Raw genomic sequence first — 22740 nt, 5'->3', positions numbered from 1 at the left:
TTTAACATTGCAGAAGAAAGCATGATAACAAGAACACTATTTAATGGCATGAATCGAATTCGGAATGGATGAATTGGATTTTCCTTTTAAAACTTTCTTATGAAGATTGCTCAATTTTTGTTTGTATGATGAATGAAGAATCATTGATTGTGAATGAGGATCAGTGAAATGTTTCCATGGACAAGACAAGACAAGAATAACTTCTTGGCAACAACTTTCATTCCGTTTTCATAGGATCTTGCTCAATTCTCTTTCATTCTCTATCACTTTTATGCAGCAATGAAGAACATGTAAAATAGGTTTCACACTTTTTCTTCAATCATCATGAGTAGTGTGCTTTGGTAAAATTATGTAAGTCATGCTTTAAAATATTATTATTTTTTATTTCCTCCTGGGCATAACCTTTTCAATTAAACAATGGTTGAACCAGTGGGTTTTGTGGAGGCATGGAAAGCCCAGTTTCCAGAATCAGACCCACCCAACATGCAACTGAAGTCCACAATGGACATTGAACAGGAGCTGGAGAAATGCAAAGCATCCATCAGGCACCTGGAGAAAGAAGTGAACAAGGAACGCTTTCGGATGATCTACCTGCAAACCTTACTGGCTAAGGAGAAGAAGACGTATGACGGCGGGCGATGGGGCTTCAAGAGAGTGAGTCTCATGAACACGGAAGACCAGCCCAGTGGCTCAGACAACCAGACGTCTTGCACAGACGAGCCGCCCGCGGGTGAGTGTCCGCAGGTCGAGGAGGTGGATGAGGAGTCTCCGTCCAGACAGAGGGAGGGGGTGTTCCCCGTCAGGCCCTCGGCATGCTCCACAGAGACAGACACAGACTGCCCCCTCAAGATGGGCATGGGATCAGTGGCAGCTCTGAGGTCCAACTTTGAGCGCATCAAGAGGGCAAATTCTCACACCGCCGGTGAGGGGAAGGGGTCGTCTGTGGTGGGAGGAGCGGAGAGGCCCTTCTATGTAAACATGGAGTACCACCACGAGAAAGGGCTGGTGAAGGTCAACGACAGGGAGGTCTCAGACAAGATCAGTAGTCTGGGCTGCCAGGCCATGCAGATGGAACGCAAGAGATCCCTGCACTCCCTGCCCGGGAACCTCTTTGCCGTGTCCGGAGACCTCCGCAAGGCCATCCAAAGAGGCCGATCCACCGAGGGCAACTGTGGCTACAATGGGGTGTATGACGACGCGGAGGTGAACCCGCACTTCCTGAAGGACAGCGTCATCCGTTCCAACGGGGGGCGACCGGAGCGTCAGGCTTCGGACTGTCAGCCCTACACCAGTGTGTACGTAGGGGGGATGATGAGTGATGGGGAGGGACGAGTCATCCACATTAGAGACCACAGCGTCGAGGAAGACTCTCACCTCACCTGGCCGCGGCGCTCCTACTCCCCTGGCAGCTGCGACGATGTCGGCGGTGGCTACACGCCAGACTGTAGCTCCAATGAGAACCTCACGTCCAGCGAGGAGGACTTTTCCTCCAGCCAATCCAGCCATGTGTCCCCCAGCCCCACCACCTATCGCATGTACCGGGAGAAGAGCCGCTCGCCATCCCAGAATTCCCAGCAGTCTTTTGACAGCAGTAGCCCCCCCACGCCCCTGTCCCAGAAGCGTCTCAAGCAGCAGGTGTTGGTGTCGGAGGCCTCCGTCGTGGGGGTCCGCAAAACGGGACAAATCTGGCCCGGCGACGGGGACTCCATCACATCCAGTAGAACCTCACATGACAACAGTGTCCAGGGAGACTTGGGTAGGTTTGCGAGCTCTCATGTTTTTTGTTGTGTGTTCCAAAAAAGAAATCATAACCCTGTTTTATTTTTGGGATCAATCACACCAAACTGTTTAAGTAAGCACAGGCACTTCAAAACTTTTAATGCATGCTCAAGGCCATCTTTATCTTTTCTGTGTTGAAGGACGTCTGTACTTGTCCTGTCTGTTCTTGATCCCGATTATAGCAGTAATGTGGTAAAGTGCACCTGCAACATTATGTTAAAAGGAAGGAATTCATTTGATCTGATACAAATCTGCTTAAATGCTTCCCACGGGATTATGTAGAGTCCTTTTAATACAGCACGACCCTAAAGTACCCCAGTGTTTTTTTTTAAAGAGAGTAGGACTTGTTTTCCGTGTGCCTTTGTAAGTGCGCCTTGCCCTCTCTTTCTTCCCCTTCTGCTCTCTTCTATTGAGTGGTGGCTAGTGCTCCTCTGAAGAAGCTCAGACAGAGATACTGAGAGCCCTCGGGCCGTCCAACCACTCGGCCAGTCCACCCAGAGTGTTTTCGTGTCAGCACGCATCAGCGTTGTTGTCCTTGGCACTGAGTAATTAACTTAAAGGGGTTTGTGTAGCGTGATGAATTTAGGGAGGCTCTTTGTTGGGGGTGGGGGAGGAAAAAGGGCTGACAACTCTCACTGAGAGGAGGATGGGGACCTCAAAGTGTGTCACATGGCTTCCCATCCAAATTTCAGGCATCAGTGTTTCCTGTTGTTAAGTGTGAACACAATAGAGGGATCACTCATCCAGTACATGTATTGACACTGCAACAATGTAACAATGTTAAGTGTGGGATAGGGTGGTCTATACTGTGTTGCCAAGGACAGAGATGGAGGATACAACATTTTTTTTTCTTCTTTTTTTTTAAATCCATTTTTGCTGAATTTAACAGCTGTCTGATATTTGTAGACAAATGTATCATATTTTCATGGCACAGTTGGAAAAATCGTAGGACAAATGTTGGGACACCATAGCATAAACCATACCATAAACTTCCTCTCAACACATGCAGTTGTTGCTTGGGGACATGAACACAGTTTTCAATAGTAGTAAATAAGTGCGTGTTTCCAAAGATCCTTACTCACTGTGCTGCAGATTAAGCTGTAGATGAGAACAGGCTGTTGTTATGTAAGTGCATAGGGTACAAAGCATAAGACTTTAACACCAAACATGCAAGAAGCTCACAAATAGACTGTGAAATAATCAGCATGAACAGTAAGCCAGGGCAGCATGCTCCTCTGATGACAGAAATGTGCAAATCCATTTGCTCTGTGGCTGGTTTATTTTGCCACACTATTTGCTTTGTGACATTGCAAAACACAGCTCTGCAAAACACTGAGTATTTGTCAAAACTGTGTAAATAATTTTGGCAAATAATTTGGTTGTGCATGCTCCCAATGGAGGGGAAAGAGAATGGAGCCGTCAAATGGAGTAATGGTTTCTAAATTGCTGTTCCGTGAGTCCAGGCCAGGGTGCAAATATTTGGGCCTAGTGACCAATAACTTATTTTTTAGAAACTATAAAACAGAATATCCTGTAGTCCTTTCTACTAAACACAGTATATTTACATATACAGACATGGTACAAAAAAGACGCAATAGGCCACTGATTTCAGTTACCAGAGAGATTTGTCCTTCAGACCATGTGCTGTTGGGCCTTTATTGCCTGTTTAAAAAAGGACATGTTCCTGAGAGGTAAAAGTCCCGCTGCCTCATGCAAACAGTGCTTTATGGATTACAAGAGATCTGGATTTATTTTCTGATGTCGTAATAACATTATTGCGCACATTGCTGGATCAGTGCTCTGGTTATCAGAGGTTTTGAGACACGGAATGACAATCCACTGTTTTCTATTGAGGTTACTAACTTCTGGAAAAGCATTCTTTTGTTTTTTCGTAAAATGTATTGCAGTGTTCAGCAAATTCCATTTAATCTGCCTTGTAAAGCTAGCTTAATTTCAATGTTATAAAGGGACACTGCACCCTAGTTATGTAAGCATTCAAATGACTTTTAGGCTGCATAGTGTTCATATGTCTGTGGTTGTACTTTGTTTGTTCTGGTATGATATTTGGACTGCAAAAGATTGTATGTAAAAAAAAAAAAAGAAAACTGTCATGTTTGGCCTGCCAGGCAGTTAGACACATGGCATCATTGATGGCGTGGTTTTCCTGGCTGGCATGGTGTATGGATCCGGAGGAGGTGAAGCCAGTGGCAAATGCCGGTCTGTGCCATACACCACCAAGCCTCATCCACCTCCCTCTTGTAGTCATAAGGAACACGGTCAGTCTAAAATTGACACATCTCTGGGGTGTCTTTTCTTTGAATAGGAGTTTTGAGAATCAGGACTGTGTCCTGGTCTTTGGTTATCTAGGCCAATTGTCAAGCATGGCTGTGAATAGAGCTGCTGATTAGCTGTGTGCCTTAAAGGAGGGCAACTCTCTTGTGTGTCTGTTTTGCCATAATTTATTATCATCATGGCTGTGACATGCCAGTTGCCATGGACTTTTCTTATGTATGAGGGAGAGTCTGGCTTTGCTATAGACTGTCTAATGGTTTATTTATTTATAGGCGAGGAGAAGTCACTGGCCATGAGAATGGAGCTACCAGACACAGTGTTCACATCCCAGCTATGTGTGATCATCTTTAAAGATGGTATAACGCGCATCTTTAGCACTTAACATACCTGTATAATATCCACCTGTAGCTTTAGTTTGAATCTATTTATGTAGCATGTCAGAAGTAAAAAAAAAAAAGAAGTTCTCTAAGATGTCTGGAGACTGTCAGGAGAGGCTTGATGCCAGCTCAGCTTTGACACTAATGTAATGCCTTCAGTTAGTCTGTCTGACAGTGATCAGATCTGAGTGTCTGACTCCAGTCTAGGGCTATATCAGCCTCGTCAGCAGGAATTAGAGAGGTGCTGGTCACCACGCAGGTTGTATTTCTGGCTGGCACTTTGACTCCCAGACAGGCCAGTCTTTGTACCTGAATATCAACAACTTTGGGTTTAGTGGTTGAGGAAGTCGAAAAATGTGGCCTCTCCCTCTCCTTGAGTTTAAATGTATGAGAGGAAGTGGGACTTGCACGGCAGAAAAACACAGAACTGAAGAGTTTTGTGCACGCGTGTGCGTGTGCGTGTCACCTGTCCTTGCAGGTGGTTGCCTTGGTAATAAGATGGTAGAGAAGAAAGTGTGTGTGGCCACTTGGCAGAAGATCAGAGTAGCAGGCCAGGCCAGCTGTAGACAGAAACAAGCACTCCGTTAATCTTTCTCAATTCAGCAGGGACACATTCAGCTACCCCTGCACATGATGCAAGGATCGACATGCCACCAGCTTTGATCGGAATACTGTGCTTTAGAGACTCGTGGTTGATTTGGAAGCACTTTCCTCACCCACATTTCCCTACAGATAATGGGAGAGCTCTGGGTGAAATGTTTATTAGCCAACACAGCCCTTCCTCGAGGCCTCCCTCTCCTCTGTAATCCTCCCTCGTGCTCCCTCTAACCCCCCTGGCCCCCCTGGTCTTAGCCTCCCCTCCCGCTCCCGACTCCTCAAAGGGCTCTCTGTGCTGCTGGCTGGCAGGCCAAGTGTTTATGGAATGCCTCAGCTGTTTGTGGGGTGTGTGGGGACCACGGTTAACGAAACATAAAGTTGTGCGTGAGCTCACCTCCCTGACAACCTGATCCCCCACGGGGGTTTGTTCTGTCGCCCTTAGCTGCTGGAAATTGTTTTAACAAACACCCTTTCATGCAAGTACTTTAAAATGAACGTCCAGGTCTTGCGGTTCTTCAGCGCATTAGACAGTACATGGAAAAAAAGCACGGAACTGATGATGAATATCTAGTTTAGGATCTTTGTTCCACGTTTACATACAGAGCTTTTTTGTCTAGTGTTATGAATGAGTGTCCCTTTAGGGCAGGCCAGACCCACCATGTTGAGCTGAGATCTATGTTTCACATGACTGATCAACTCTTAGAAACCATCCACCGTGCAGGAGAACTTGATACGGTATTGTACACATGTGGATGTTGCCACTGAACCAAATCTTACGGTCTGTTTCAGGGTTCTGTTTTGGTGTTGTGTCGACAGCACACAGGTGTTATGATATGAATAATTGAACGTGTGATATGAAAAAATAGGACCACATGGTTGTCCAATGGCTCTTTTCTCCCCTATTTCACACTGCTATCACAGCTTTTTGTGTGTGTGTGTGTGTGTGTGTGCTCTACCGCAGAGCTCAAGTGAGTTTGACTGTCCTATATAAGGTCACACACTGGAGTAATTTTTGGACCTGGATATTCTCTTCTTCAGGGCCTTACCGTGGCCATCCTGAGCTATTTAAACACCCTGATTAGTAGGTGTGTTTGGCTGGGCGGCTGAGCACCAGCTTTTTGCTGCTCTCTGGTTGGCACTAATTTTAGGGTGTTTTATAACAGTTCTGAGTAGAGAGCTGGTGGGTCTTTTTGGCCTCTTCTGGGTCTGTGGTCTGCCTCCCAGCCCCCGCCTACTTTAACAGCCTCTTTGGACGGACTCGGATGTGCTGATGTTTGGTTGACTCGGCCTCTGACAACTTGCCAACACATCCAGTCAGCTCCTTCAAGGGCTGTTGAACCGGCTTCACCTCGTCACAGATGCCACAAGCCTGTTTCTTTTCAACTTGATGGGCGAAGCTGGGTGGGAGAGAGAACAGATGTGCTGAGGGGAAGTGCGGGTGCAGAACCAGCCCCAGTAGCCCCCTATCTTGTGCCGTGAATGAATGGACCATTTGCAGCAGCGTGGGTTGTAGTGCAACTCTTTGTAGCACGAAGATCTGTGTCACCAAGTGAGCTAAATAAAGGGACGCGTCAGCGATTGGGCCAGAGTTTCACTGCTCCGCATTCTCCTTATGAAGTGAGGAGAGCTGAAATGGGGATATGAAGGGCGACAGTATGTGTACCAGCCATCACCACCTCGGTCCCCCTCCGATTGGTCAATCTCTGAGCCCTGTCTCCCCAGTGACCACACGAGCAGGAGGAGAATCCATTTAGGGGGAGCCATAAAGTGGCACTGACCTTTTCACAACATCACACATTGGTATTTGCTACTGCCTTTTTTTATCGCTGTTGCAGCTAAACTCATCCAGCAGAGGAGACACAAAGACTGACATTCTGCTGTTCTCGATACTAACCTGATGATTTACAGACAATTATTTTCCAGTTGGGCTCAGAGGAAACGTGAACCCTGTCCATGCAGGATCGATACACATATTTAAGTTCTGTTTTATTCCTTTTTCGGTCTAAATGCCCAATGTCAATAGGACAGAATGGCTGGTCTCAGTTTAGAACATTTAATCAACCAGTTAGTGTCTCCAGATGGTCCGGGCAGGAACCCTGTCCTGTCACTCTGATCTCTGTCTGGACCACTTCCTGGTTCACTTTCAGAAGGAACACTCCATCCTTCTCTCTTTAGAGACGTTCTGGCAAACTTTAATCAACCACGGGTTACTTACTGGAGTTTTAATGCACACACCACATGGAGATTTGGATCCACATCTAGATCCAATTTAGGATTTGCAGGAATCTATGAGATCAACACAAGGCATCTGTGTATTTGATCAGATATCTAACATGCTCCATTTACACTGTTTACTCAAGACGAGCCAAGTTCTATTTCAAGGGATGTATTCCTTAGTAAAGGATATCCTGACCTGTATTGTTTTGAACCGTGTGTGAACTCGGTCCTATTCCAAGGTCATGTTCAATCCAATATTGCTATGTTAAATCATTGTTTGTTTCTCTTATTCTGTAGAGTTATACTGGCTACCCATCTGTCATTGCTTTACTGTGGAGATGGTTTGGTCCATAGGCTACAACTATGTGGATTAGGATTACAGGCCTGTGAATGTTTCTTTATGATGTACACCACCATCGTGATCCTCTACCGAACAGTATTGTGCTGCACACGTTGATAGTGGCACCGGATGAAAATGCTGATAACCTAACTTCTGGTCTTGCTTTCTGAACTCTTGTTGCTATTTTAGGTTAGTCCTGTTGTACTGTGTTATAATAGGTTTATCTATCTAACAATTTGATGATCAATTATAAACTTTGAAGATGATCTAAAATAAATGTTATTGAGGATTAATGATCGAAGTTGAACCGTGTTAAACCAGAAGTTGGATGGTATTAGAACACTGAAAGACTGTTGTCATCTCTAAATTGTCCAGAAGAATGGTTGCCTCTGATCCTGCTTCATGGATGCAGGGTCTCGCCACAGCTGTTGGATTAAGCACTATTATGCAATGTCATTATTATGTATTTATTGCAGCTCGATTGCACAATTGAAATCATTTTGACCCTTGTTGGGGAGGGGGGGGGGGGGTAGCTGTCCTACACTGACTCTGCTGTCTAACCACCTAGTCAAACAGTGTTTGAGTTTGAACCAATTTTCAGCCCCATTTTCTCTACCCCCTCATTGTCCCGCTGAGCGGAGGCCGGGTCGATAAACATGTGATGTGGTTCAAGTAGGGCACCCGTGGTTGTGTACATGCTGGAGTGTAGGTTTCTGTGTGGATGGAGGTAGGGGGAGACGTGTGGCGAGAAAAGATGACCTTGTGCAGAGTGACTGTTTCCTCTCTGAGGGTGATGAATCGCTGAATGTTCCGGACAGTCCTGCCTCGACACTTCCTTAGTAACCGTAGTCAGAGAAGTTACATCTATTGTTCCATCGATGGCTTTCTGGGGTGTTTTCCTCCACTTCCAAGCTCCCATAGATAAGTAATCTTCTGAGTTTAAAAAAGGACACAGACAAAGGCTCATAGAAAAGGAATGCTGAGTTAATACTACAGTCGTTTTTTCCTTCTTTTTTTAAGATTAGCGTGTCGGTTTGACGCTGGCTTCCAAAACCAGGTCTACATACGAGAGGATGTGTATTCATCCTGTGCCAGAACTTTTGAGCTATTTGCCAGGAACACAGAATGGCCTTTCACACCTACTTCCCCTGTGTTTAGAAGCTGCCATAGCCTGCTACAGTGTCCGACTCCAGAGTCAACACAGTGGCCCTTGTTTGCAAGACTCTGCCTGTTTGTTCAGGCCTTTTGTCGTGGTCTCTGGTTGTCAGGCTGTTTCTCCTTTGGGTCTGGCTTTATCTTCTGTCGCTTCCGGAATCTTCTTTCCCTTGTTTACCAAGCAGAGGTGATCTACTGTCATCCTGTCATGGTGTAACTCATGTCACTGTGTAATCTTCGCATGCTTGACGTCAGTGTTATTTTAACCAGACCCCAAACGAGTCAAACAGACCTCTTTTTATTACTACATTGACTCGAGCTGTTGCGCCTGTTTCCACACACTAACTGCCGGTAATGATAGACAGTGATGTGGAGTCAAGATGACAATAACAGGGCTTACCACTTGTTTTTCCACTGCCAGATGACTGATCAAGGAAACATATAGGTGAAGCACAAACATTAGATGCTGTTGACATGTCCCAGACAGCATGTCTCTTTTTACTGTACATGTAGTAGGAGGATAGGGAGATGATCTGGCTGAGATGTAAGGCGAAACACAGTTGTTACCAGGTTTTGTTCTGTCTTAAGGTTATGAATGACTTGTTGGGATACTAGTTTGATGGAAAGTAGAGCATATTAAGTAGTACACCATGTACTGCATCTGTGTGGTAGGGATTTAGAGAGGGACCTGTAGTGTTCTCCATCACAAAAGAGCAGAGTGGGACCCGTCTGCAGTTGTGTGTGCTGATCCTCTGCTATGAGTAAATCCCTCTGTGCCCGGCACAGGCTCAGAACTACCCTGTGTGCCCGGCACAGGCTAAGAACTACCCTGTGTGCCCGGCACAGGCTAAGAACTACCCTGTGTGCCCGGCACAGGCTCAGAACTACCCTGTGTGCCCGGCACAGGCTAAGAACTACCCTGTGTGCCCGGCACAGGCTCAGAACTACCCTGTGTGCCCGGCACAGGCTCAGAACTACCCTGTGTGCCCGGCACAGGCTCAGAACTACCCTGTGTGCCCGGCACAGGCTCAGAACTACCCTGTGTGCCCGGCACAGACTCAGAACTACCCTGTGTGCCCGGCACAGGCTAAGAACTACCCTGTGTGCCCGGCACAGACTCAGAACTAGATTTGGACAGAGGCCATCTGAAGGTCACAAGGGATTTAAAACACAGAGACACAGCATTGGGCCAAAAAAGGAGTTGTTTGGAATTGGTTTGAAATATTGTCAGAGAATTGTTTCAATTGTTGTATTGAACGTGCCTTTGCCATACCCTCAATTGCCAGTGCATTATACTGGCTTGTGATGCAATGTTAGGGAGAGTTTATGAACTGCTGTAGTTGAAGATGTCAGCATTCGTGTTTGACATCATCTCTGACCTTACCTGTTTCTATGGTTATCACAGAGGCCCCCTACAGCGGGACCCCTCTTTCCTATGGCTACGACCTGGAAGCCAGCGAGGACAGCCAGAGCCACCACAACCTCCTGCCCTTCGGCACCTCCCCCTCCCCGTCACCGCGTCTCCGCTCCAAAAGCCGCAGCAGCCGAGAAACGCTCTCCTCCGGCTCTCTGGAGTCCACTCTCTCGGTAATGTGACTGGGTCAACCGCTACTACGAGCCTCTGTGTCTGTGTCTTCCTGTTCCTGTGCCCTTGTCCCTTCACTGACTGCCCCACTTCTGCCACCGCTGTCCCCTACTCTCCTGGCGTCCACTCATCATGCCCCTCCACGTGTCTCTTGTGCCTCCCCCATGCCACCACATTTCAGTCCCCTGGTTGTTGTTTCCGCCTACCTGCCACTGGATCCCCCGTCGTATTTAATTGAGGGAGGCTTGGGTATTCCCAACCGCATCCTGTACACCTCACCCACATGCCAGCCCACCCCTGCTCTCCCCATGAGTCCCAGGCCTCTGATGTGTTCCCCTCTCTGATCTTCAAAGGTTCAAACCAGTGAGGCTCCTCTCACTAGTCAGTCAGGAGAATGTCAGCTAGTCTGTAGAGCTCTGCTTTGTAGCAGCTCTGTGTAGCTCTGAACCTAAACTGACTGATGCATTTGGACCGTCAATAACTGCAGGTCCCAGGTTAAGAAAACCACAGATACAGTACACTTCTGATCAAGGCTTGACCTCTGCATCCCAGCGTAGTATTCATCCAATCTGTGGTGTTCTCTTCCCTGGAGAACATTCCCTCCTGCCCGAGGGGCTCAAGAGGTCTCTCTGAACTCTGAGGGGATTAGTGAAGATTGCTTCTGTTTCCAAAAAACCTGGTGGAAGTCTCGGCAGGGGAACTGTTATCTCTGCATCTCTCTCACACGCTGTCTTCCTCTCACTCATCTCCCTCTCCGTACCCCCATTCTAGGGCGAGCTGGATCAAGAGAAAGGGCTGGAGATGAGGAAGTGGGTTCTGTCCGGGATCCTGGCCAGCGAGGAGACGTATCTCAGCCACCTGGAGGCTCTCCTCCTGGTATGTGTTGGATGAAAACCATGGGAACCGTTTTGCTCACTCACACACACACACACACACACACACACTAACCTTGGTCTTGAACTAATTCCACCAGCCTATGAAGCCACTGAGGGCAGCTGCCACCACGTCCCAGCCGACGCTCACCATCCAGCAGATCGAGATCATCTTCTTCAAGGTGCCAGAGCTCCATGACATCCACAAGGACTTCTATGACGCGCTGCTACCCAGAGTCCAGGACTGGAGCCACAACCAGTGTGTGGGGGATCTCTTCCAGAAATTGGTGCGCTTGCGGTTGCTTTGTGATGGATCGTTCTAGAGTTCCTTTGTTCACCCAGACCTCCCTCAGACTCCCAAAGCATTTTAGACATTTTTGTAGGTCGTTATTAAGTCAATCAGTCACTTTCGGAGACAGTTCAGATCATAAGTCTTGCGGCAGTAGACCGACTTTGATCATTAATATTAGTGGAAAGAAGGAGAGGTTGAGAAGAAAAAACGAGGGGAGTTAAAGACTGGCTTTAACGTGCGATGGATGCAGCTGAGCAGACAGCCTGGAGACATCTCCTGCGCAGATAAAAGCCTGCTTTTCCACATGACAGGCAATAAAGAGGAACAAACCACTCTTAAGACGCTCCCCGCCAGAAGAGCAGCCTCACTATTAAGGTGAAGGAGAAAAAGATGTCACACATAGTGGGCACACACAGAAGCCATTCAGCCAGTGAGGAAACAGTGTCATGTTATGAGTGTTCCCTAAGCTCTACAGTATTCCAATATAAATCTTGTTTGTGTTTCATGGAAAAAACAGCTACCATGACAGGCCTGCCCTGGCTGTGTGTATGCACCACTAGAGAGGGCACCTTTCCACTATGTCGCCTCAGTTAACGCACCGGTGCCCCTTACCAGATGAACTCTCATAGACATTTGTGTTCCATGCCTCTCTCACCACTATAGGCCAGCCAGCTGGGAGTGTACAGGGCCTTTGTGGATAACTACAAGGTTGCCGTGGAGACGGCCGACAAGTGCTGCCAGGCTAACATCCAGTTTGCTGAAATATCTGAGGTATGTATCGCACCACTCACAGCGGGGCAAGGGGAGTGTGGCGGCCAAGCCACTGTTTGATGATGTGCAGCTGCATTAGGGAAGTGTCGACTAGGCAACTTCAACACTCCCCCGGTGTCTACAGTAGTAGGGCCTTCGTGGCTAATGGAGCTGTTTAGCAGTGATTTGATCTCTTTCTTAATGTTTGACACACTGAGATGACCTTCCTGTTGTGCCCTCAGAATCTTAAGGTTAGGACGGCAAAGGAGTCCAAAGACCAGGCCAAACATTCACTGGAAAGTAAGTGAAACAACTTCATTCGAGACGTTTCAAACATACTATAAAAAAACTTGTGCCCCCCCCCCCCAAAAAAAGGGTACAAGCTGTTTCTAATTTCCTGTATCCCCCTCTCCTCCCCCAGCCCTGCTCTATAAACCAGTGGACAGAGTAACCCGGAGCACCCTCGTTCTGCATGTACGTCAAACAAACATTCACTCTTCATCACCCCGCGCAACACTCCCGGTCTGTTGACACCAAACTTCACAATCACACAAGATGTATCGTGACCCAGCTGGATTCTCTCTCTCTCTCTCTCTCTCTCTTTCTCTCTCTCTCTCTCCCTCCCCCTCTCTCTCTCTCTCTCTTTCTCTCTCTCTCTCTCTCTCTCTCCCTCTCTCTCTCTTCCTCTCTATCTCTCTCTCTCTTCCTCTCTCTCTCTCCCTCTCTCTCCCTCTCCCTCTCTCTCTCTCTCTCTCTCTCTCTCTCTCTCTCTCCCTCTCCCTCTCTCTCTCTCTCTCCCTCTCTCTCTCTCTCTCTCTCTCTCTCTCTGTCTCTCTCCCTCCCTCCCTGCAGGACCTTCTGAAGCACACTCCTCCCGGCCACCCTGACCACCCTCTGCTGCAGGACGCCCTGCGCATCTCCCAGAACTTCCTGTCCAGCATCAACGAGGAGATCACCCCACGCAGGCAGTCCATGACCATCAAGAAGGGAGAGGTCAGTGTGGGACGCAGTGGCTTTGTGTCTGGGCTTCGTGATTGGACGAGACTGCTCGCCTGAAATAGATCCCATTGGGCACTCACCAAGAAGTGTGTACTTATTTCTTTTGGATGCAGTGTAGCTTGCTTTTTTATTTCTCACTCAAATCCCCCCTCAACCCCCTACACCCTCCACCCCCTCCGCGGCACTAGAGGAGGGTCACAGTAGGTGGGGGTACAGTCTGTACCCGCCTTGGAACACTTGCTCTCTCTGCCAAGGACAAATCCAGTGGTCTGACAGGCAGGCACAGTGGCACAGACTGGGCACAGAGAGTGCTTTGACCTTCCTTGTAATGCCATATGCGTTTGTGGCCACACACATCCTAGTAAGTAAAACAGTGCTTCATTGTGTAGGTAGTATTTGAGGACCTTTAACCGGTTGTCAGGATATGAGTTGCAATCACTGCCTGATCGAGGGAAAAAACAGTCTTCTCTTGTTTTTATCACGCCACGGTATTTCATGTGGCCAGGATGGATTACCTCAAACACCAAACGCGTGCACATTCACAGACATCTGAGAGTCAAAGTGGCAACGGTGTGCGAGCATTCTGTCGTGCAACAGTAAAAGCCTTGAGAACGATGTGTCTGGGAACTGTAATAAACCAGCTTGGTGACTCAGATTGTGCTGAGTCATCTCTGCCTGTCTGCTTTATTAGCGGAGGAAGGGGGAGTGTCAGAGGAAGCACATGACCCACTAGTATAAACACAAAAGGCCGAGGGTCTCCACGACGATACCAGGAAAGCCCATCGCCTAATCTTTGGTCACTCCCATCCTTCTCTCCAAGTTTCTCAGCTCCGTTTCCCGAAATTACCTGCCACCGTTCTTATCGAGCATCTGCCCACCTTTCCTCATAACTATTGCCTGGCTTTGCCTCTCTTTCTCTCTGTCCCTCACCCCCCTGACCCCCTCTGATTCAGATTCCCTGATTGAGAACTTCCTCTATCATTACTGGAAACTCCCACTCATTGCCGCCCCTCACATTTGGACTTATTAAAGGAAATGAGTACATGAAATGTACAAGTGTGGAGTTTCATCTAGAATGTCTATTTCATGTGTGGGCCTACAGTCTGGCTCTGACTTTCCCCATTTAACCAGTGAAGTTTAGTTTGTGTATTGTACGCGGCATGAGTTTTGTGTATGCACAGTGTAATTACTGTGATGACTTGAGTCCTTTGTAGTTATGTTTTGGTAGGCCTCTCCTACAGCTTTTTGTAGTTAGATGTCTTAAAAAGGAACATGAAAACAGTTCAATCAGATGCCAATGTAAATACAGGAATTTGGAACCCAGAAATCTCCTCCCTGGTGGAGTTTTCCTTCTTGGTACACATGGGGGCAGGGGGGGAGGGGGAGGGGCTACCGTGTGTGTGAATATAAGCATCGCTGTGTCCAAGGGTCAAAGGTGAGGATGAACAACACTGACACCCTAAGCTCTCGCCCGTCCACAGGAAGACCAGATGTCATATCCTCCGTCACAAGCCTGCTGGCCTGGCAGGGAGGCTGGGAGGATCACAGGAAGTGCTGAAATGACGATCTGTTACTGAAAACACGAGCGCTTTTAGAACAACCAGACAGTTACAGAGACGGCGGTTAGAGGTTTGAACTGAGCTTTATGTCATAAAGCACATTTCTGGGTCCAAGTATATAAATAGGATCAACTGTATGTATTTGTGGACATACACAAGTATACTTTGTTTGCGTCATTGGTGTAATTAGCAGTTTAGGGTTGGGGAAGGTCCTGTATAGAGCCAGTCTGTTCACATTCATCATATAGCTCTACTGAAGTCCATAATTACCCAGAGCATGTTCCTTTTTCATGTTACTGTACATGCAATTCAGTTGTCATGGGAATATAAAACCCTTATGGCAAATGAAATGTGTGGTGACCCCATACCACAACAGTTTATTCCCCTAATCTGTGTTTTGTCAACAAGGGATTGGATGAATGAGGAGGGGTCTGTTGCCTGCTTAGCAGTTCTTGTGGGTTCACTTTGATGGGATCAAATATTGCTTTTAAACCGTTGTGCATCTGGGACAGCAGGAAGTGTACTAAATACAATACCAGTTGTCAAGTAATAGGATAAGCAACTAACCTCAGGGTGACACTGGCACTGGATTGTAGTTGAGAAATTCAAATACCAGACCATGATCTTATTGTATTTTAAATTTTAAATAGCCCCCCCCCCCTTCCCACTGGTGTCAAGAACAGTGAAGATGGAGTGTCTTTCAAAACAGCCCTAACAATGGCGTTGCAGTGCCTCTGAACCTTCAATGTGTGGTTTCATCCTCCCTCTCCCCCAACCTAGAACCTTCAGTGTGTGCTTTCCTCCTGTCCCCAACCTAGAACCTTCAGTGTGTGGTTCCTCCTCTCCCCCAACCTAGAACCTTCAGTGTGTGGTTTCCTCCTCTCCCCCAACCTAGAACCTTCAGTGTGTGCTTTCCTCCTCTCCCCAACCTAGAACCTTCAGTGTGTGGTTTCCTCCTCTCCCCCCTCTGAGAACCTTCAGTGTGTGCTTTCCTCCTCTCCCCCAACCTAGAACCGTCAGCTGCTCAGAGACCGCTTCATGGTGGAGCTGGCTGAGGGATCCAGGAAGCTCCGTCACGTCTTCCTCTTCACAGACCTGCTGCTCTGCGCCAAGCTGAAGAAACAAACGGCGGGGTGAGTCCGTGCCATCCCCTGACCAGCAACACCCACTTCTGGCATCAACTGATCTACCTGAACTAGAAGCAATGCAGGCTCCCCTTCTCTGTGTTGTGTGGTGTGTGATGGTGCTCCCCTGTCCTGTGTGTGTGTCCAGGAAAGGTCAGCAGTATGACTGTAAGTGGTACATCCCACTGGCGGACCTCACCTTTCAGACTATCGAGGACTCCGAGTCCACCCCCATCCCCCTGGTCCAGGATGAGGAGATCGACGCCATGAAGATCAAGATATCCCAGATCAAGAACGACATTCAGAGAGAGAAGGTATTAGAACGGGACACGTGAGAGAGGATTTCCTGAATGTTGATATCACGATCAATTCACACGTTTCGTTTCGACATCATCAAAAGGGGCACGAACCCTCGTGTTTCTAAGTAGACCTTAAAATAGAACAGCCTCCATTATGACACTTTTTTTTGTGTGTGTGTGAACGTTTGTGTTTGAACGGCAGCCAAGTCTAATTCTTTCGCATTTCCAGAGAACGACTAAAGGGGCGAAGGCGATGGAAAGGATGAAGAAGAAGCTGTCAGAGCAGGAGTCTCTGCTGCTTCTCATGTCCCCCAGCATGGCCTTCAGAGTAGCCAACCGGAACGGCAAGGTGAGACAGCCCGCAGAGTTAGGACTAGCCTCTTTCTCTTACTCCCCAGTGTTATCACTGTCCCTTTATCTGCCTGCTGGGTCATACGTGGTTTGGTCAGTCATTTAGTTTGGCGGTTTGCTGCCCTCTACAGGTGCGGTGATGTGGTACAGCTTGTCCCCCCGAGGGTTTCTGACAGTAATATCGTGCTGACGCCGTTTGTGTTCCACACAGGGCTTCACCTTCCTGATCTCCTCCGATTACGAGCGCGCGGAGTGGAGGGAGATCATCCGGGAGCAGCAGAAGAAATGTGAGGGTTCTCTCTCCGCAACATCCTCTCCGCTGTTCTCCACTTTACTGTCTCACAACCCTGCCACGGCGTGGTGACCATCAGAATCACCCCCTCTGTACTGTTCTCTGCTGCAGGTTTCAAAAGCTTTTCTCTGACCTCTCTGGAGCTGCAGATGCTCACCAACTCGTGTGTGAAGCTTCAGACAGTCCATTCACTCCCAATGACCATGAATAAAGAAGGTAGGCCGTACAAGTCGGGTTGACAAGGCAGATATTCGCCACAGAGAATGTTTTCTGACAGATCCGATGTATAAAAAGAAAATCAATCAGTGCTCTCTTTTCTGTCTTCCTGTTTGTCTGGCAGAGGATGAGTCATCTGGGCTCCACGGCTTCCTGAATGTCATCGTTCACTCTGCGTCAGGGCTCAAACAGAGTTTAAGTAAGTGCCATCTAGTTTTATATTCTTGGTAATAATCCAGTCACCAAGGTCGGCGGGTGGGGGTGGGGGGTGTGGTGCAGGAGGGCCTCCTTGTCAATCCCATCTGCTCAGTCTTAGTCTCTCTGTCAATGTTGGATACCTACAGGAGGGCTTATATGTGGGATTAGCCCCTGTGGTTCTTCAACCTAAATGTACAGCATTTGTACCCCCAAATCAGTATTTGTGACCTAATTACTTTCGGAGTTTCTATAAAGTCTTTGTCAGGATGTTTTCCCGGATTAAAAGCGGTTGCTCCTCTGTTCAGATCTCTACTGCACTCTGGAGGTGGATTCCTTTGGCTACTTTGTGAACAAGGCCAAGACACGCGTGTACCGAGACTCCACAGAACCCAACTGGAACGAGGTGAGATACAGTCTGTCAGCACGCAGTCCTGAGGTGACCTAGTTCATAGTCACCTGTCACCTCTATATCGTCACACCAGTCAACTAATCTGTCTGTGTGCCATGTAGGAGTTTGAGATTGAACTGGAGGGCTCGCAGACCCTGAGGCTGCTGTGCTACGAGAAGTGCTGCCACAGAACCAAGGAGGACGGGGAGAACACGGACAGGATCATGGCCAAAGGACAGCTGCAGGTGAGGGGGATGAGGGATATGGCATCCTGTTCTGCCTTTCCAACAACTTGAAATATGTGTGAGGAGAATGTTGATGTTGAAACTTCAATGACACTCCATTGTGCGACGGACTTATCTGGTCTATGGTAGGTTGGTGGTGAGGATTGACCCTACGGTGCTGAAAAGACATGGGGGGCTGTCGATTGGTCACCATTGCCTGGTGCAGGGGTGTAGTTGGGACAGACGGGGAGATGACAGTTGGGACTGGAGACAGGATCGCCAAATGCATCTTCTGGAAGTCCTCCTACACATGAGGGAGGAAGGGGAACGCAGAGAGAATCCCTTTTTTGATCAGCCAAAAAATGGCTCTTTCTACTTTATAGGTGGGCATAGACAGTGCCTGAGATAAATACATTTCCTTGAAAGTCACTGACTTTTCTCCACCCGCTCAAGGCAAAAAGAACTTGAGGAAAAGAAAAGACTAGCAGGCAATGACAGGGCCTCAGAGCAAACGCACAATATGCTGCGTCACTGATCACTTTCAGGGATTAATGAACAGGACCCTTGTCATGACTCACTGTCTTCTCCCTGACCTTTTCAGTGGAACGTTAGTTTGTGATTAGAGGAAGAAAGACTCTTCAAGTTGTTTGTGTGCATTTGTCCCGAACATGTTATGGAATTAAAGGAGAGGATTTAGGAGGAGGAGAAGGAAAGGAACTAGCAATGTCCTCAAGTTCAAGGTCAGGGGTCACCTCTGTGGATCCACTAGACCACCGGGTAGGCTGGACCTATGGAGGCATGCTCCCAGGCAGCTCTGGGCAGCTACAGGCACGCGTCCGTAATCTCGGTAGGAGGGGATTCTCAGCAGTTAATCCACAGATCCATCTGGGATGTGGGACAACAGAAAGATAACGTGGTCCCTGAGCTGGCTTTGTTCATCTTGTTTTCATCGGGAGAGAAAGTAGCTGGACTATGGTGAGGAAAAGACGCGGGTAGGACACTGTTGTGGATAACTGGACCATATACATGACTGTGGGAGCTTGGTCTTGTAATATGGAACTACATTTACAGATTTGATTTTATCTAGACAGATTTTTTCCTTTCATTTTTCAGTCAAGTAGCTTTGCAAAAGTAGATACTGAGACCAAGAGACTAGAAGAGTATGAGTGACACTTGCGAAAGCGAGCTGGATCAGAACGTGGATCAGATCAGCAGCCGGTTCGTTAGCACCGGCAGTCTGGAGGAGGAAGGGGATCCGGGTCCTGGGAAACCCCAGGGCACGGGGTCTCGTCTGTGGGGGCGAGTCCGCAACACCCTGCTCAGGCAGAAGGTAACCATACAGCGCAGAGACTGGTGGTTGTATGTGGATGGATAGATATTCAAAATACGTGGTATTTTGGAGGTAAACATTGTAGAGCTTGTAGTGACCTTTTTGCCTTCCTCCAAATGTCATGAATATGAATTTATCTGCTATTTTTCTCCTTTTTGATGCGTATATGTGGTTCATTATATTTTGGGAGGCGCGCTGATAGTGTTACGTAAAAAGAAACAAAGAAATAATCCGAATGAGATTGAATTGTTTTTGTTCTTTGGGTGAAAGGACATCTGGCGTGTTAGATAATCAGAAGAACTCCCACTTGCTTGGAGATGATTTTATCACAACACTCGTGCTTGATCACTCCAAATGAACGCTGGCAGATCGGTGTTAGTCAGATGATTAAAACAGATCAGTGACATGAGCTGACAGTACCCAACCATGTAGAGCTTATGTAAGGATGATTGAGTGTCACTTGGTACAGTATGTAAGATCCAGAGATATATTTGGAGAATGGGAAGTGAAGGGGGAAAGTACCCAATCTTTTAAACAAGAGACTAAGATGAAGATCTGGTGAATGTTGGGTTATATAATGTGTTGCTGTTACTTTGAACTTGTTTTTACTGTGTATTTCATTGATGTGTCATATTTATGATACACACCCAGTTTAACAATCAACTAACGTTTTCCAGCTGGATCCTCAAACACTACAGAACAAAGACTGGCAGAGGACAGTCATCGCCATGAATGGGGTATGTACTTGGAAAGTCATCACTGCTTCCAAAGTTTTAAATCTTCCGTCCCACCATAGTGTGATGAATACATATCAAACAGCATTGTAGCCGTGGTTCTATGATGTTTCACTTGCATCATCTCCTGAACCAGCTACAAGGTTTAAGGACAAGCAGCAGGTGACAATGTTTGATGCGATTTAAAATTTGTACAACACATTTTTGGGGACAGATTGAGGTGAAGCTGTCAATGAAGTTCACCAGCCGGGAGTTCAGCCTGAAGAGAATGCCATCGCGGAAACAGTCAGGGGTGTTTGGCGTCAAAATCAGCGCCGTGACCAAGTGAGTTGAAGGAGAGGCCATTGAAACATGACGTGTATGTTCACAAAGGGACTGATATACCAGGATAAACAGAAATCAGACGCGGTGTGCTGTTACCGTGACGAACGTTTGTGCCCCTGACAGACGGGAACGCTCCAAAGTGCCTCTCATCGTGAGGCAGTGTGTGGAGGAGATAGAGAGGAGAGGGATGGAGGAAGTGGGCATCTATCGTGTTTCGGGAGTGGCCACGGACATCCAGGCTCTGAAGGCTGCCTTTGACGCCAGTGAGTTTACTGGAGTTCACATCTCTCCTCCCTCACAAACAACCCGAAATCTACTGTAATACGATGGCCGTGATGGGTAGATTCGGGTAGTATTCTCTCTAATTCAATTATGGTGCTGATGTCCCCTTTATGATTATTAGACAATAAAGATGTGTCGGTGATGATGAGGGAGATGGATGTGAATGCCATTGCTGGAACACTGAAGCTTTATTTCCGCGAGCTGCCGGAACCTCTCTTCACTGACGACCTGTACCCCAACTTTGCTGGAGGCATTGGTCAGTATCTCTGCTGTTACCCCCCCCCCCTCTCCCCCCCCAAAAAACCTTGATTCATTGACACACTTACTATATGCACAGTTGTAAGTTGCTTTTGGTAAAAGAATACCTTGGTGATTTGTCACCAGTGACAATAATGATATATCAAAATAAAATGTATGTTAAGTGTTGTTTTCTCTTGTGTTGCAGCCCTATCAGACAGTGTGGCTAAGGAGAGCTGCATGCTAAACCTGCTTATGTCTCTGCCTGAACCCAACCTGGTGACCTTTCTCTTCCTGCTGGATCACCTGAAGAGGTACAGTTTCTAGAAACACAACAACCCTCATTTGTAAATATGAGTTCCATCCAAACAAAGCTGCCGAAACTCCCCCTCCGTTGGCAGTAGGTATAGCTTGTCGTAGAGCACTTGTCATGGGTAATCAATACGTATCAAGCATCCCGTAAGCTACGTTTCTGGTTTCCCTCCCCTCTTGAAGGATTGCTGAAAATGAGTGTGTCAACAAGATGTCGTTCCACAACCTGGCCACTGTCTTTGGCCCTACCTTGCTCCGTCCGTCTGAGAAAGACAGCAAAATTCAAGTCAATACTTCACAGCCCATCACTATGAATGACAGCTGGTCACTGGAGGTCATGTCACAGGTACAATTAGGGTTGACAGTTGACTTGTTCTAGGGTGTCAATGGTATGTGCAGAGCAGATCCAGAAACTCGTAGCACGTGCAAAACACTCTGGTTCTAATCTATTCTTTTTTTGTTGCTTTTAGGTCCAGCTCCTGTTATATTTCCTTCAACTGGATAGCATTCCTACCCCTGACAGCAAACGTCAAAGCCTCCTTTTCTCTACTGAAGTATAACATGAAACGACGTCTTCTCCGAAAATTGTACAGGAAATTGTCAGTTTATAACTATAATGGCTGATGTTGGAGCAAGTACACGCTGCTGAGCAGCAATGCTAACTTGAGCCACTAGAGGATGCCAAAAGCACACTGCAGAATGGACCAGACCAAAGCCTCTGACATTATGAGATCCATGCATTGACCTTACCCCCAGATTGGATTTAAGAAAAACATTTATTTGAATTACTCCGACCATTCCTTGATTTTGTACACAAGTTGTTTTTATGATCAATATTTGCACTTCTATTTGAATTTGTTTGGTAGTTCATACTCATACCTAGTTTTTGAGATGTTATCACAATGCACTATGTATTTCTGGACCCATGCAACACTATCACTAGAGTAGACAATGCTAGATAATTATGTCTATGTCTAGTAATTAGATATGACTCAATCAGCTCATTACAGGGACGCTCAAGTGTTTCACTGATGGAAACTAAAAACATAAAAGGCTAGAAACATAAAAGGCTAATTTCCAAACGAGATACGGCCTATGTAATAGCCTACATTAATGGACAGGACATGTGCGCTGTATCTTTAACGTTGCTTGATAATGTTTTAGGAAATGTTAGGTTCTTAGTCTATCTAACCATCACGTGTGCCAACATTTTCCTTGCTGATTCCCTGTAGGAACATTCGAAAGCACCTGATGTTTACACAATGCTCTCTTTATTTTGTAAGATGTTAGTGATTCTGAAGACATTTAACGTGCAGGCATGTTTACTTGAGTGTTTATAAATGTGTTCTCTGCTGTAGGCCTACGATGTGTTTACCTAATTAAAACGTATTCACCTTTGTTTTAGTTATGTGTGGTTTAATTTAATGAAAAAAAGTGTTTAATATGGCAGTTCCATATGGCATCATATTCAATAATGTAAGATAAAAGTCAACTGTCAAACTTGTCAAGATACTGAAAAAAGGTGGTACTTGTGGGTGTAGAATTCATCATAATTATGATTCTAGTCTAGACAAGGTAGGTACGTCTAGGAGTAAGACCGAGGCGAGGCATGAAT

The 22740-nt window shown here is 47.0% G+C and overlaps 1 protein-coding gene across 1 annotated transcript; it reads left to right on the top strand.

Moving 5' to 3' along the window:
- The first annotated feature begins 63 nt into the window (after positions 1–63).
- Positions 64–22523, top strand: LOC146232905 (breakpoint cluster region protein). Its single transcript, XM_084690612.1, has 23 exons — positions 64–1756; positions 10163–10344; positions 11114–11218; positions 11316–11501; positions 12170–12277; positions 12499–12556; positions 12678–12730; positions 13109–13249; positions 15826–15947; positions 16087–16252; positions 16467–16586; positions 16800–16875; positions 16992–17096; positions 17221–17295; positions 17600–17697; positions 17805–17927; positions 19914–19973; positions 20185–20294; positions 20418–20557; positions 20698–20832; positions 21022–21127; positions 21309–21471; positions 21596–22523. Exons 1-23 carry the CDS (start codon positions 418–420, stop codon positions 21683–21685), a joined length of 3861 nt encoding a protein of 1286 aa, XP_084546738.1. The 5' UTR covers positions 64–417; the 3' UTR covers positions 21686–22523.
- The last annotated feature ends 217 nt before the right edge of the window (positions 22524–22740 follow it).

Source organism: Hypomesus nipponensis, chromosome 24 (assembly GCF_054491055.1).
Source record: "Hypomesus nipponensis isolate SF chromosome 24, ASM5449105v1, whole genome shotgun sequence".
Taxonomy (NCBI): Eukaryota; Metazoa; Chordata; class Actinopteri; order Osmeriformes; family Osmeridae; genus Hypomesus; species Hypomesus nipponensis.
This window is presented reverse-complemented; position numbering and strand designations above follow the sequence as displayed.